Below are 13,907 nucleotides of genomic sequence, written 5' to 3' on the forward strand. Positions count from 1 at the left end.
TCTCTTCTGCTAGAACACAAGCTCGTTAAGGACTGGGACCATGGTTGTACTTCTCTTTGTATACTCCATGCTTAGGGCGGGGTGCCGTTGATTGACAATCAACATGCTGTGTTTTTGTTATTCACCAGTACCTGGCTTTCCCAGCTCAAGGGTTAGATTGATGTAACTAGATCTGGAACCTGTCCGTACTGGGAAGAAACATAGGTTGTCGCTATGTAAGCAAACCAAGTTGGGGCCAAAGAGAAGATGATAGAGAAACACACAGTCATATGCATATGATTACTCTCATCATTTATTAATATTCAGATTGAAAAAGGAGCCTTGGAGCCGCAAGTTACGCTAATTGGCACATTTGCTTTATTTTTTTTTAAAACAAACTGGGTTTTTAATTTTTTTCCTTTTAGTTCATTCCATCACATTGAAAAGGAGAAAAGAAAAACGTTTTTGAATTCACTCGATAGTTTGAACTCCTCAGATGAACGGAACATTGCACACACACTTGGAACAGAGAGAGAGGGAGTGTGGACTCCCAGAGGGCCACACGCACCAGATCAAAAAACTTGGATACAGTGCAAGAATTTCCCAAATGATTGGATCATCATTACCAAAAAACTCGCCATAACAACACCAAGAAACAAAGAAATGTTTAAGCCACACTGTTTGACTTGGGATCTTTCCTGCTTTTTTTTTTTTTAAATGTTTGCCACACAGAGAGAAAGAGGGTTGTGGGGGGCAGGGGGAGAAGACAGGCCCACGGATGTGAGCAGGATAGGAAGGGGGACTCAGGAGTGGGGGGAGGGCAGGGGGTGCAGAGAGACATGGGTCAGGAGGAGGGAGGGAGGGGAGGCAGGGAGTCATTTCTTTAAGGTTCAGGCATGTTCTTGGTCCGCCTTGCTCTCATCTCCTTTCTCCTCCTCCTGCTGGGCACTTTCCATAGGTTTGGTTTCTTCTACAGCTTCTGAGGAAGATAAGAAGAGGAAAAAAATAAAAAAAGAAAATATTATCATTAATATATTATCACATGGGTTGCTTTTAGGATCAAGTTTGTCCATACCTTCCTGAGAAGGAAACAAGTTATTTATTGACTCAAGAACTGGTTCCTGTGTTGGAAATTGGTTACTTTGGAATAATCACTCAATAACCCGTGGGAAATGACTCCAGAGTCCAATGGGTAATTTTTGTGGTCAACTTCTTGCTGAGAAGAAATGACCATTATAATTAGACAATTAACTCAGTCCCACATTCCAAGTCCTAAAACCCAAGATATCAACACAACAAACCATATTTAAAAGAAGTAACATAGCTCATATGCCTACCTTCTATTAGGGTTAAATTGACCCATTTTATATTAGTAACAATAATAATAACTTATATTCACATCATACTTTTATAATTTTCAAAGTATGCTCACATTCGTCATCTCATTTCACCATGATTAACCAATATTTGTTGACTGACCGAAAATGCATCTTCTACATGAAAACTTTCCTGCACGAAGCCTGAGGTCCAGTCTGGGAGAGAGTTGGGGAAGGGCTACGCCATATACTTAATAATACAAAATGGTAGATAATAAATGTCAAAGTAGAGTCTAAAGAGAAAAAATAATTTCCATCTTGGGGATGATATTTGAACTAAATATTAAAGGATAGATAAGATTACAACAGATGTGTGCCCTCCCTCAGGGGAGATATGAGGGAGGGCACAAAAGGTAGAGGAATTAGAACAAACAAAGATATATAGAGGCATGATAGTTAGGGATATGTCGCAGGGATCACTAGCAGTCCAGGGTAGCTTGAATGTAGAGATGTAGAACACATGGAAGGTCGTTTGTATGAGATAGAACCTAAAGAACAGTATGAAAAAAGCATAAATCATCAGCTAGTACCAGACTGTGGAGGACCTGGAAGGCCAAGCTAATAAATTTAGACTTTATTTGGCAGACAATAGGGATTCTGGACAAAAGTAACAGGATCAAGTGTGTACAAAAGGAAGGTTAGAATGGCTTGTTCTTGGATTGTGATGATGGGAATAGAAAGAAAGAATCAGTTGCTTATTTAGAGTAGATGAAATCATCCTAATGGACCTAAAGGTATATGCCCAGAAACATTGCTAAGGGTTTTCAAGAGAATCCTCTGAAAAATAAGAAGCCTTTTTGGAGAGGACTTACTTTAAGTTTCCTTAAACTACCCAGAAAGTTGATTTCATGATATCAAATAGATTATTAAATAAACTAATTAGTGGGTGTCAATTACTGTCATTTGCTTGTCTGTTTACTTTCAGTCAGGAGGAATTGCCAATCATTCTATCTTCTCTGGTTTCCTGACAGAATATTTCTAATAATAGATTGAAGACCCTTCCTTACAAAACAAACATTGCCACCATCTCTAAGAAGGGTTGGAGAAAGGGGATGGAGGGGAAAAAAAAAAAGAAATTTACATGATAGCTTTATATTTAAAAGCAATAGCAAGTTATACATAATAGATTTGCAATTTCATGTGCAATTGTATTTTTTTATGTTATGGAAATGCTTGTTTTATTCCAAAAATTAAAAATAAAATGAACAAATGTGAAAAAAAAAACCATTGCTCTTTACCTTCATGTAGTACTCTCTGGGGTTATGGGAAAAAAAGGTTAGTTTTGATCTTCCTTAGGACAAGAGAAGGAAATGGCAAACTACTCCAGTATCTTTGCCAAGAAAACCCAAATGGGATCATAAAGAGTCGGACATGAATGAAAAGTGACTGAAAAAAACAGGTTAAATTCAACAGCATGGCCTGGTCAATAGAAATTTAGATTGAAAAGTAGGAAAACTTGGATTCATGTCTTGACTCTAATGTCATCAAGACAGAATGTGATAAGCCTCATAAAAGTGCCAAGAACAAAATGGTATTTGAGTTCAAAGGAAGGAGAGATGTTAGTTGGGAGGCATGTCATAGAAGGGGTAGAATTTCAATTAGGACTTGGAGGATGGCTTTGGATTCTGACAGGTGAAATAGGGTGAAAGTAGGCATTCTAAATGGAGGGGATTTAATATGTGTAGGCAGAGGCTTCGAATATGTTTGAGAAAAGTGGTTGGCATGTAGAGTGTTCATTGTGGGTGTGGTATAAAACAAAATCAGAAAGGGAATTTGGGTGAGAGTAAAGGGGACTCCAAATTCAAGGCTATGGAACTTGGACTTCAGGAATATGTTACAGGGTATCATTGAAGGTTTTTGAGAAGGACAGTGACATCACCTGAGTAGCGTTTTTAGAAAGATTCATCGATTTTTCTGGATTTACTCATCAGGATGCAGTCCGATGCATTTTCTGGATCTGTTAGGAGCAGTTTGTATAGAGGTTCAACCACATTCCTTTCTATCACTCTGCCATCTTAGCTCTACTTCCCTAGAAAGATTAATCTGACAGCAGTGTGTGGAATGAATTGGAGGAGAAAAGAGATTAAAAATGGCAGGTTGCTGTAGGAAAATACAATCAAAGGAATATCATTCACTTTGAAATAGTTCCTGGAGAGAGCATACACGTTTTGTAGTGGTACTGCCATTGGGGGAAAAAAACAAAAAAAAAAACTTCTCAGAACTTTTTAAAACTGCGTCAGAGCTTATATGACATGCCCTTGGACATCCTCAGTGGGAGCAAATCTTCATCCTTTAAAAGTAGATTTTATGTTTGGAAATGACACAGCCTATTAAATAAAATGGAGGATTTAATAGATGATAGTGCTTTGGTAAAAAAAAATACAAACACTGTTAATGAAACTAGTTTTCTTGTATGGCTTTCAAACTGGGTTAAATGATGATGGAAGCCATAGCTTAGGAATGGGAATATCCCAACATCAACAAGGTTTGCCAAGGGATAAGTCCATCCAGTAGGAAATAGAAAGAACAAATCCTTGGGGAGAAATGAAGCATATTATAGGGCTGAAGGGAAAAGAGAGGACTATGCTAGAACCTGATATTTTCCCTTTAAGATCAAATTTTAAAATTCCCTTCTCCTTCTCCTGCTGTTCCTTGGACATGGCATTCTATTTCCTGACCCAGTGTGGCTATCTCCCAATACTCTCCCTCTTCATAGCTGCCTCGTGCCTTCAATGCTCAGTTCAAATTCCACCTTCTGCAAGACATTTACCTGATTCTTCCATCTTCCTTTCCCATACCCTTATCTAGTTCCTTCCCTTTATGATTACCTTCCATTTACATTGCATATACTATATATGAACATATCCATTTATGTATTATCTCCCCTGTTAGAACGTGAGCTTCTCAAAGCCAGGGGCCATGTTTTTGGCTCTTTTAATTTCCAGTCTTTAGTTCAGTATCTGGCACTTGATACACACTTAAGAACTGATTGATTGATCGATTAGTTACTGGTTTATTCCATATATTGTTGGGATTCTTGTATTGTTGGTTTTCTTTTAAACTTAGCTGTATTGCTCTGTAATCATTCACAAACAAAAACAAGACCCTCACATATATGTATTTCCCCTGGTCAGTTAGACTGTAATAAAGGGTATCACAAACATCTGGCAGTAAATTCTTTGTGGCAGAATGGATTTTTTTTAAACACTGTCAGAAGTACCAATATGGAAAAAAAAAACACCAAACATTTCTTTGTCTTCCAGTTTGGCCCTGATATTGAATGATTTATCTCATTCGGATTACTTCATATGAATTTGATCCAATAAATTGAGGGTTATTTACTCCATGCACAATTTCCGAATTGCTACTTACCCTCTCACTTTGATACAGACCTGTGAAGGAGATTCAGACTGGAGAGAAAAGGCAGACCTCACAGCCCAGAAAACTTGGATTCAAATTCTACTACATACTAGCTGGGTGACTAATCACTGAATTTCTCAGTGCTTCAGGCAACTCTCTAAGATGATACCCTAAAGTTAAGACTTGGTACACCTGGGTAGAAGAGGTTTCCACACTGGGAGGTGATAGCACCAATAAAATCAGAGGTCTAAAAATCATATACTTTCTCATTACGTGAACTGATTCTGGTGGTACAAAAAGTAGTATCTCCTTTGTTGCTTCCCATTTCCCAATGGACAACTTTGTTCAGGGCACAACCTTTGTGTGCTAATTAATCCTATAACTCACAGCCTCTGCTATGAGACTCTCCTACGTTTTCCAGTGAGATTTTATTAAAATTATTTGGAATCTTCTCAGGGAATTTACTTAGCAAAGTAGAGCCTGACAAAAATTTGGAGGGAGTAAAAGAAGGGATAGAAAAGGGGAGTTGTATTCTATTCATTTAATATTATTATGAGAATAATATTTTCCTTCTTTGGAATGATTTAATATCGTATTGAACTAGATCGTGGAGCAGTCACCAATTATCAAAGCATCAGCTTCTTCATCTGTAAAATGGAGATAATTTTTTTTTACACTTCCTTGGCAGGTTCTGAAGAAAGTGTTTTGCAAATCTTAATAAAGGTAAGCTGTCATTTTATTTGTTTTTGGTCCATATATGTAGTTATGTTGGTTTAGATCTCCTAGTAAGAAAACTCCCTTTACCAATGGAGAGCAGAACCTATTCTGCAATTTAGGGACTTAAAGAGTTACCTAAATTACTGAGAAATTAAGGAACCTGGTTAAGGTCTCACAGCAAATACTTATCTCAGGTGGTATATAAACTTAGCTCTTCTCATCCATTACACCATGCCGTTTTATTATTTTAAATGTGATTATTTTTCTGAATAGGCCATCCATACCTCTTTCAATGGGGTTCAAAAAGAAATGGTTATGAGAAAAGTTGATATCCTGATTTTTTTAAATATTTAATATTCTATTGATTAATAGATGGGTGGATAAAATAATTGCTGTTTATACATTTTTTTAAGTATTAGTATGCAAAATCCATCCTCTGTAGTCCTAACAAAGATGACATTCATATTGTCCTATTTACACAGGATTTTTATTTCTTCTGCTAGGTCTCTCTATGTTTTTTGCTCCGTGTAGACTGGAGATTATTAAAAACTGATATGGTTACATCTAATAAAAATGTTACATTTTTATGACTGGTGGACGGTGAGCAACAAGTAGGTCTGTGATAATGGTCTAATTTCAGTGCAGTTATTGGTTGACCTGATGTATTTATTGTTATGGTTTGACTGAAACAATTATGGGTTCAGTGGCTTGGAAGAAGGAGCAAACATTTATGGGAGCATAAAAGCTTTACCATTACTTTCGGGTTTGACTTGAGATGGGAAACTTGAGGGAAGGAAGATTGGACTGTGTAAATTGAGTATAATCATAAAGTACAGGAAAGAGGGGCTTATTCCCAAGAGATAAGGAAAAGGATTGATTGAAGTGATTCTGTAAAGCTGTTAGGCTTTCTGTACTCCACCTCAAGAAAACAACCTTCTGAGATTAATTTCCGTGTTCTTCACTTTCCTCTGCTCTGCTCATTGCCTACGTCTAACAGAAAGGATCAAATTTTACAAGAGTTCATTGTAACTATAGGACACTATGACAGGAAATAATTCTTAGTTGCTTTCTGATTAAGGGGTATACTATATGTACACTCCTTCGTCAATAAACAAACATCCTCAAAGGGAAGGAAGGCATAGAGACACAGAATGTTCTTTTTACAAGCAAAGCCACTGAGGCAAAACAGATCATATGACTTTTCAAAAGCAGCTCAGTAGGTTGGATCAGAAAGAATGTATGTCATGCGACTTTGGGTGAATTGCTTTACCTTGCAGGATCTCAGTATTTTGTCTGTTAAATTGTTGCTATTTAGTTGTTTCCTACTTTTCATGACACCATTTGGGGTTTTCTTGGTAAAGATATTGGACTGGTTAGCCATATTCTCCTCCAGCTTATTTTACAGATGAGGGAACTGAGGTAGAGAGGGTTAAGTGACTTGCCCAAGGTCACATAGACAGTAAGTGTTTGAGGCCAGATTTGAACCCAGGAAGATAAATCATTCTGACTCCAGGCCCACTGTTCTATCTGCTGTACCACCAGGCTACCCATCAAGGAAGATACTATAAAATAAAACTGGAGGAGAAAGAGGTTAGTTTCTATTAACAATATTATGGCATTTCTATCCAAAGAACTCCTGGGGGGAATGAATGACACCTTTTATAGCTATTGAATATATTATAAATGTTCGTTATAAAATGTTAGTAGATGAAACACACAAGCACACTATGAAGTTTACAAAAAACTGAAGATGGGGAGAAAACAATGTTAGGAAAGCCAAAGAAAGAAAAAATAAAGGGAGAAAAGAAAGGAAGGGAGGGGAGAGAAAGGAAGGAGAGGAGAAAGCAAAGGAAAAAAGAGGAAAGGAGATGGGAGGGGAGAGGAGAGGAAGAGGGAAAGAAAGGGGGAGGAGAAGGAGGGAGGGAAGGAGAGAGAGAGAGATCATGAAGAGTCAGAACACAGTGGTAGAAAGAGAACTTGATTAAGTACCAGGAGACCTGAGGTTTAATCCTAGTTCATCCTGTAATTTATTCCATAGCTTTGGGAAAGTCAATTGATTTTTTTTCTGGATCTCTGTGCTTTAATCATAATAATGACTATATCTGATTTACCTCATAGAATTGTTTTGAGGCTTAGATACAGATCACATACACACATATATGTATATATGAAAGTTTTTAAAATGTATAGTTACAAAAGTTTATACAGTATGATTGTTTAGGTAGAGGGATGAGAAAAAAAAAGGACCTAAGGATAGGAAAGGCCATGTTGAAACAGAAGACTTGCTGAAGGCTAGCTTTTGATCCAAAGGCTCTCAAGGTCTTGCTGAATGAGATTGTGTACAGAGAAGAAAGTGGTTCTTTGAAATGAAGGTTAGCGGCAGATGACATCTTATTAGCGCCAGAGGTCAGAAACAAAATAACATCACACAAAGAAATAGCATTTTCTGGATGTCACAAATGGGAAAATCTATAAATTCTATCACCTCTACCCCCCAAAAGAGGAAAATTCAAGCTACTCACAAACATATGAAAGAGTATTCTAAATCACTAAGAGAAATTCACATTAAAGAAACTCTGACATTTAACCTTATGTTCATCAGATTGGCAGAGATGACAAAAAAGGAAAATGATGTGAAAACTTTTTGATTCAGCATATAACTATTGACTACATATTCAACCAAGAAGACAGAACAGAGGGAAATGTCCCAAATATAGGTCAAATCATGGCAATTAGTATTTATTAAGCACTCACTATATGCCAAGCATTGCACTGAGTATGAAAAGACAAAAACTGGTCCCTGCTTTCAAGGAATTTTCAATTTCCTTTTCAAGGAATTTCACAGTGTAATGGGGGAAACAGTACATAGTATACACATACACAAAATATATACATAGATATGTACATAAATGTGTATATATACATACTTATAAGTATATGTGCATATATGCACATCTTCATTATGTACATGTGTATGTATGATAAATTGGAGATACTCAATAGAAGAAAGTCATTAGCATTAAAGGGGAAATATATACATATATTTGTATGTGTATTTAAATCTATAATTACACAATCTATAGATTGATTTAATTACAAAAGCAAAGAAAGGAAAGAAGAATGATATCCAAGGTTTAGAGAATAGCCTAATAAATTGTAGCACATTAATGTGATAGAATATTATTGTTCCATAATACACGATGAATATGAATTCAGAAAATCTTTAAACTTGCATGAACTGACACAAAGCAAAGTAAGCAGAACCAGAGCAGTTTATATTGTGATGATAATAATGGCCAAAAAGGTAACAGTGAAAGACTGAAGAGCTCTAGTTAAAACAGGGATGAAATGTGATTTCAGAGGACTTGATGGAGAAGCATGCCTCCCACCTTAAAAGGAAAGATACAGTGTATGATAAACGCAACATGAAGTAGATGGAGCCAGTGGATTAGTACACAGGAAGATACTCAGAGGTGGTGAGTAGAGGATAAATTTTATTGAGAAGTGGGAGTTATGTATTTAAAAATATGAAAAGAATACCATTACATTTTTTAAATTCTATGTTTAATTTAAATGTAATTTAAATTAAATTAAATTTAAATTTAATTTAATTTAAATTCTATATTCTCTACTGTGATGATCTTTCTAAGAACATAAGAGAATGTCCATGAGGAGCCGATAGGTTTAACTTTTAACCATACTATTCTTTTCCTAAAAATCACTTAGGAATTAACTGTGATAGCCATATCAAGTCTATTGGTACTTGCAATCCATAGCAGAATTTCTCTACAAATTTCTGCTTTCTCAGAGTTTAAACCTGAGTTTTCAAGACTCTCAATCTGCTTCCTTTGAAGAGGTGGGAACTTTGGAAGAGTTTTCCACTCATCTTTGTTTTCTCACAATTCAAGCTCTTCGTTATCATGAAGAAAATGACCTCCCTACATGATCTCAGAAGGATAATGATAATTTCACAGAGCTTTCATTTATAGGAGATAAGCTTCCAGAAACAAAGCAGTGTTATAACAGATTGTGGTCTAGAATTTAATTCAATTCAACTCAACTCAACTTAGTTCAATAAAATTCAATTCCTTTTAATTCAACTCAAATCAATTTTATTTAATTCTGAAACACCTACTACATCCAAGGAACTATTCTATGTTCTAGTGACAAAAAACCATTAGTTTGTTGAGGTTTTTTCTTTTTCTTTCAATCGCCCTCTATTTCTAGCAGGATATTGGTACCTGGATCAGTGGTAATAGGTGAAAAAGAACACATAAAAAGAATTTAAGAAATGACAACTTAATACATGATGCTTTTTGTAACTTGAAGATCACTTTTGAAGAAATCATTATAAGTAACTCTTTAAAAACATGTCCTGTCTACTGAAATAATATTTAAAACCTTTGTAGAGAGTAAAATGAAGACACCCTTTTAAACCTCAGCTTTATTTTTTCAGACATCACAAATATACACCATCAAAGAGCATACAGGAATATTAATGAATAATCTTTAACCTTCAGTGCAAAATGAATTTGAGTTAAATAGCGATTTCAAAGGAGAGCCAGTATGACATCAGTGGCTAGTCATCAAAGTAACCTGATTCTGGCTGTGGGAGACAGTCACATTGCTCCCTGATAGGATTAAAGCTCTCTGGTTATGAAACTGGAAATAGGTAGATGAAGGCTGTCAGATCTCTAAAACCTAAAGCTTTAGAGGTAGACATAAAAACTGAAAGGCTATAGTTAGGTATCGCATAGGTATAACATTACAGATTTTGATCCAGAAGGATCCTTAAAGGCCATCTGATCTACCACCTTCATTTTACAGGTGAGAAAACTGAAGCTCAAGGAGCTTGAACGACTTGCAACATCACACAGATAGTAAACTTTAGAAAGAGTATTTGAACTCAGGTGTCCTAACTCCAGAGCTGTGTTCTTTCTACTGCGCCATACCACCAAAACAATACTAGAGATCTTATTAACTTTACCTATGTAACATCCATTCTCTTCTTTCTCCTTATATACAATAACCATCCTAATTTGGGCTTGCTCATATCTAGTCCAATATTTCAGTATGCTCCTAACTGGTGTCTCTACTTCCAATCTCTCCCCTCTCGACTTCATCCTCACACAGTTCCAAAATAATCTTTCTATAGTACAGATCTGACAATATGACTTCCCCATTCAAGAAACTCTAATGATTCCCTATTGCTTTTAAGATAAAATTCTATTCAGATACAGGAAAAAAGATTTTAAAAATATAAAAAATTAAATAAGACTTAAAACCCTCCTCAACTTGACATTTAAAATCAGGGTTGGTATCCTAACAAAAATACAAAATCCTCAGACTGGCATTTAAAGTCCTTCAAAACTTGTTTCCCAGCAACCTTTCCAGTCTTTTTTTTTTTTTTTGACATTTTGCTCTCTGTTCCAGTCAAATAAACCAACTGTTTGCCATACATACATGCCATTCTATATTATAACTTTAATCCTTTGAACAAGTAGTCCCTCACAACTAGAATGTATCACCTTCCCACCACCAAGAATCCCTTCTTCTTTTAATGTACTTCAGGTGCCACTCCTACATGAGGCCATTTCAAACCTCTCTCTGCCCTTCCTCCCAGGAATTTGCACCCTTTCTTTCATGAAAATAATCCAAACTAATTTGGATTTTTGCATTTATTTTTTTAGTGTACATATATCTTCCCAATAGAATATAACATCTCTGAGAGTAGTGACTGTTATGTTTTCTTGTCTTCATATCCCTAGTACCTCAAATATGAAAGGTGCTTAACAAATATTTGTTGAACAGTCACTATATTTTTAGATGCTTACCATCTGTTCTCAGAAGCTCCAGTTCTGCCACCATTGCCAATCAGTACTTGGACTCCTCAGTGGTCCATAACACTTACAGGCACTATTTTTCAGCCTTGGCAGACATTTTAAGTTCTTTAAGTAGACTTGGGAGCAAAGCAATGGTTACAACATCAAATCACTAGGTCAGAAAACTGAAGAAACAAGTTTTACTACTAGCCTCTGATAATAAATATTTTTCTGAAAGTTTCTCCGAAAAGATAAAAATCTAGAATCATAGGCAAAAAATACAACTTTTCTACAAGTATTAAATCTGAAATAAGCTTTAAAAAACAGAGCTTTGAAACTGCTATTGGCAATACATAGGACTGAAGTGAAAAGTGTCTACAAGAGGGGGATAAGAAGGGAACTGTCCATTTCAAAGGCAATTAGTTTTCATTATCTTGACATGATAAAGCTGCGAGTCAAACATGAACTTCCAAGGATATTAAAGTGGGTAGTCATGCCAATCTAGATCTATCCCCAGTGAATTGGTAGATCATTGGTTCTTATATTGCTGCTGCCTTCCAGAGAAAGTTGCAGGACAGTCTTTTCTTTACCAGAATACTTCATAAAAGCATATATTTCTTTCATGAAAAATTTAGTACTAACCATACAGAAATGAGCCTGCCCTCTGTTGTTTTCATCCTTTGAAAAGAAGAAAAAAAAATGAGGCCAAACTCTTACCCAAAAAATCTAGCTCTTTTGTGCTGTTATCTATTTTCTGAGTGAGAATCAACTAATCAATTAATATTCATTTACTAGATATTGACTATGTCTTAGATAATATGCTAACTTGGGGGGATACAAAAACAAAACTGAATGGCCACTAACATAAACTAAACGTTCACGAAAGAGACAACACATATAAGTATGTGAATGATGTCTAGACAATGAACATAAGGTAATATGGGGAGAGAGGGCCCTGGCAGCTACAATGATACCAGGATGACACCTGGAAAGACTTCAGGTGGAAGACAGCACTTGAACTGAGACTTGAAGGAACCAAAGTTCCTCAGGGGTCAAGGGGAGGAGGGAGATCATCCCAGGCATGGGAGCCAGCCAGTACAAAATCATAGAGATGGGAGAAGAAATCATTTGTGGGAAATGGCAAATACAGCAGTATGACTAAAGTGTGAGGTGCAAAGAGAGGAGAAGTCTGTAAGAATTCTGGAAAGGAAGGCTAAGGCCAGGCTATGAAGAGACTTAAACGCCAAACATGGGAGTTTATACTTAATTCTAGAGGCAAATGGAACCAGTGGAGTTTATTGAGCAAAGGTATGACAACATCAGAGTTGAGTTTTAGGAAATTACTTTGAAAGCTACAAGGTTGGAGTGGGGAAAGATTTGAGGTAGGCAGATCAAATAAGAAACTACCTGCAATAGTCCAGGAGGAAGGTGATGAGGGCCTGACCTAGGGTAGTGCCTTAGTGAGAGGACAAGAGGGAACACATGTGAGATGTTGCAGAAACTGAAATGCCAGATTTGGCAACGTGTAAGTGAGAGTGAGGCATGAAAGATGGCACCAAGGTGTCTATGTGACTGGAAGGATGGAAGTGTCATTAACAGTAATAAGAAAGTTCAAAAGGATGTTCTTTGGGGTAGGGGGAAGTTAAAGAATTCTGTTGTGGGCATACTAAGTTTGACATGCCTAAGGAATATCCAGTTGGAAATGCCCAGTAGAATTTGGTGATATAGGATTGAACTTCAGAAGATTCATTCACTAGAGATGGATGTACAGATATGATAGTAATCTGTATAGAGATGAGAATTGAATCCATGGGAGCTAATGAGATCATCAGGTGAGAACATATAGAGACAAAAAATGGAAGGGCTGGACAGGGCCTGGGGATATAAGCAAAGTTAGCGGGCTTAACTTGCATAATTTTTTTTTTTTCAAAAAAAAGCAAAGGAGAAAAGAGTGGTTGAACAACATAGGAGGGGGAACAAGGAGGAAAAGGAGAGAGCAAGAGAGAGAGAGAGAGAGAGAGAGAGAGAGAGAGAGAGAGAGAGAGAGAGAGAGAGAGAGAGAGAGAGAAACAGTATCATGAAAACCCAGAGGAGAGAGAGTATACAGAGAATATTAGCAAGATAATATCAGAGGAGTCTGGGTCCTGAAGTTGACATACCATCTCCCTTGAGTTCTCATTAAATGGATCAATTTTCTAAGCTCATGAGGAATGAAACCTGAAAACTCAGGGTCTGGGTATCAATAACTCGTAATGAGGTTACAACAAGGGGGTGGGAGGAGAGAGAGAGAGAGAGAGAGAGAGAGAGAGAGAGAGAGAGAGAGAGAGAGAGAGAGAGAGAGAGAGAGACAAAGACAGAGACAGAGAAACAGAGACAGAGACAGACAGAGAGACACACAGAGACAGAGAGACAGACAGAGAGAGAGAGAGAGAGAGAGAGTAATTTGTTTCATCTAATTGCCTTTGTCTACAGTCTGTCAAATCCTCAAAATGAAGAAGAGATCCTGGATATGTGACTGTTGTTCCATCTCAATGCTTCAAGGATCTATGATTTTAACAGTATGGGAACTCCTTATACAAGGGTAAACAGCAATCACTCAATGTAGTAATAATTTTCAAGAGTCATTATGGCTGAAAAATTAATCACCTTGATG

General features: G+C 36.7%; 1 protein-coding gene across 1 annotated transcript in view; it reads right to left on the reverse strand.

The window, feature by feature from the left end:
* Nucleotides 1-334: 334 nt before the first annotated feature.
* Nucleotides 335-13,907, reverse strand: part of GAP43 (growth associated protein 43) — a 132,122-nt gene continuing 118,549 nt past the window's right edge. The window contains exon 3 of the mRNA XM_072613947.1: nucleotides 335-958. Within this exon, the coding sequence (XP_072470048.1) occupies nucleotides 870-958 (89 nt within the window). The 3' untranslated portion in view covers nucleotides 335-869. The remainder of the gene's footprint in view (nucleotides 959-13,907) is intronic.

Source organism: Notamacropus eugenii, chromosome 5, assembly GCF_028372415.1.
Source record: "Notamacropus eugenii isolate mMacEug1 chromosome 5, mMacEug1.pri_v2, whole genome shotgun sequence".
Lineage (NCBI taxonomy): Eukaryota > Metazoa > Chordata > Mammalia > Diprotodontia > Macropodidae > Notamacropus > Notamacropus eugenii.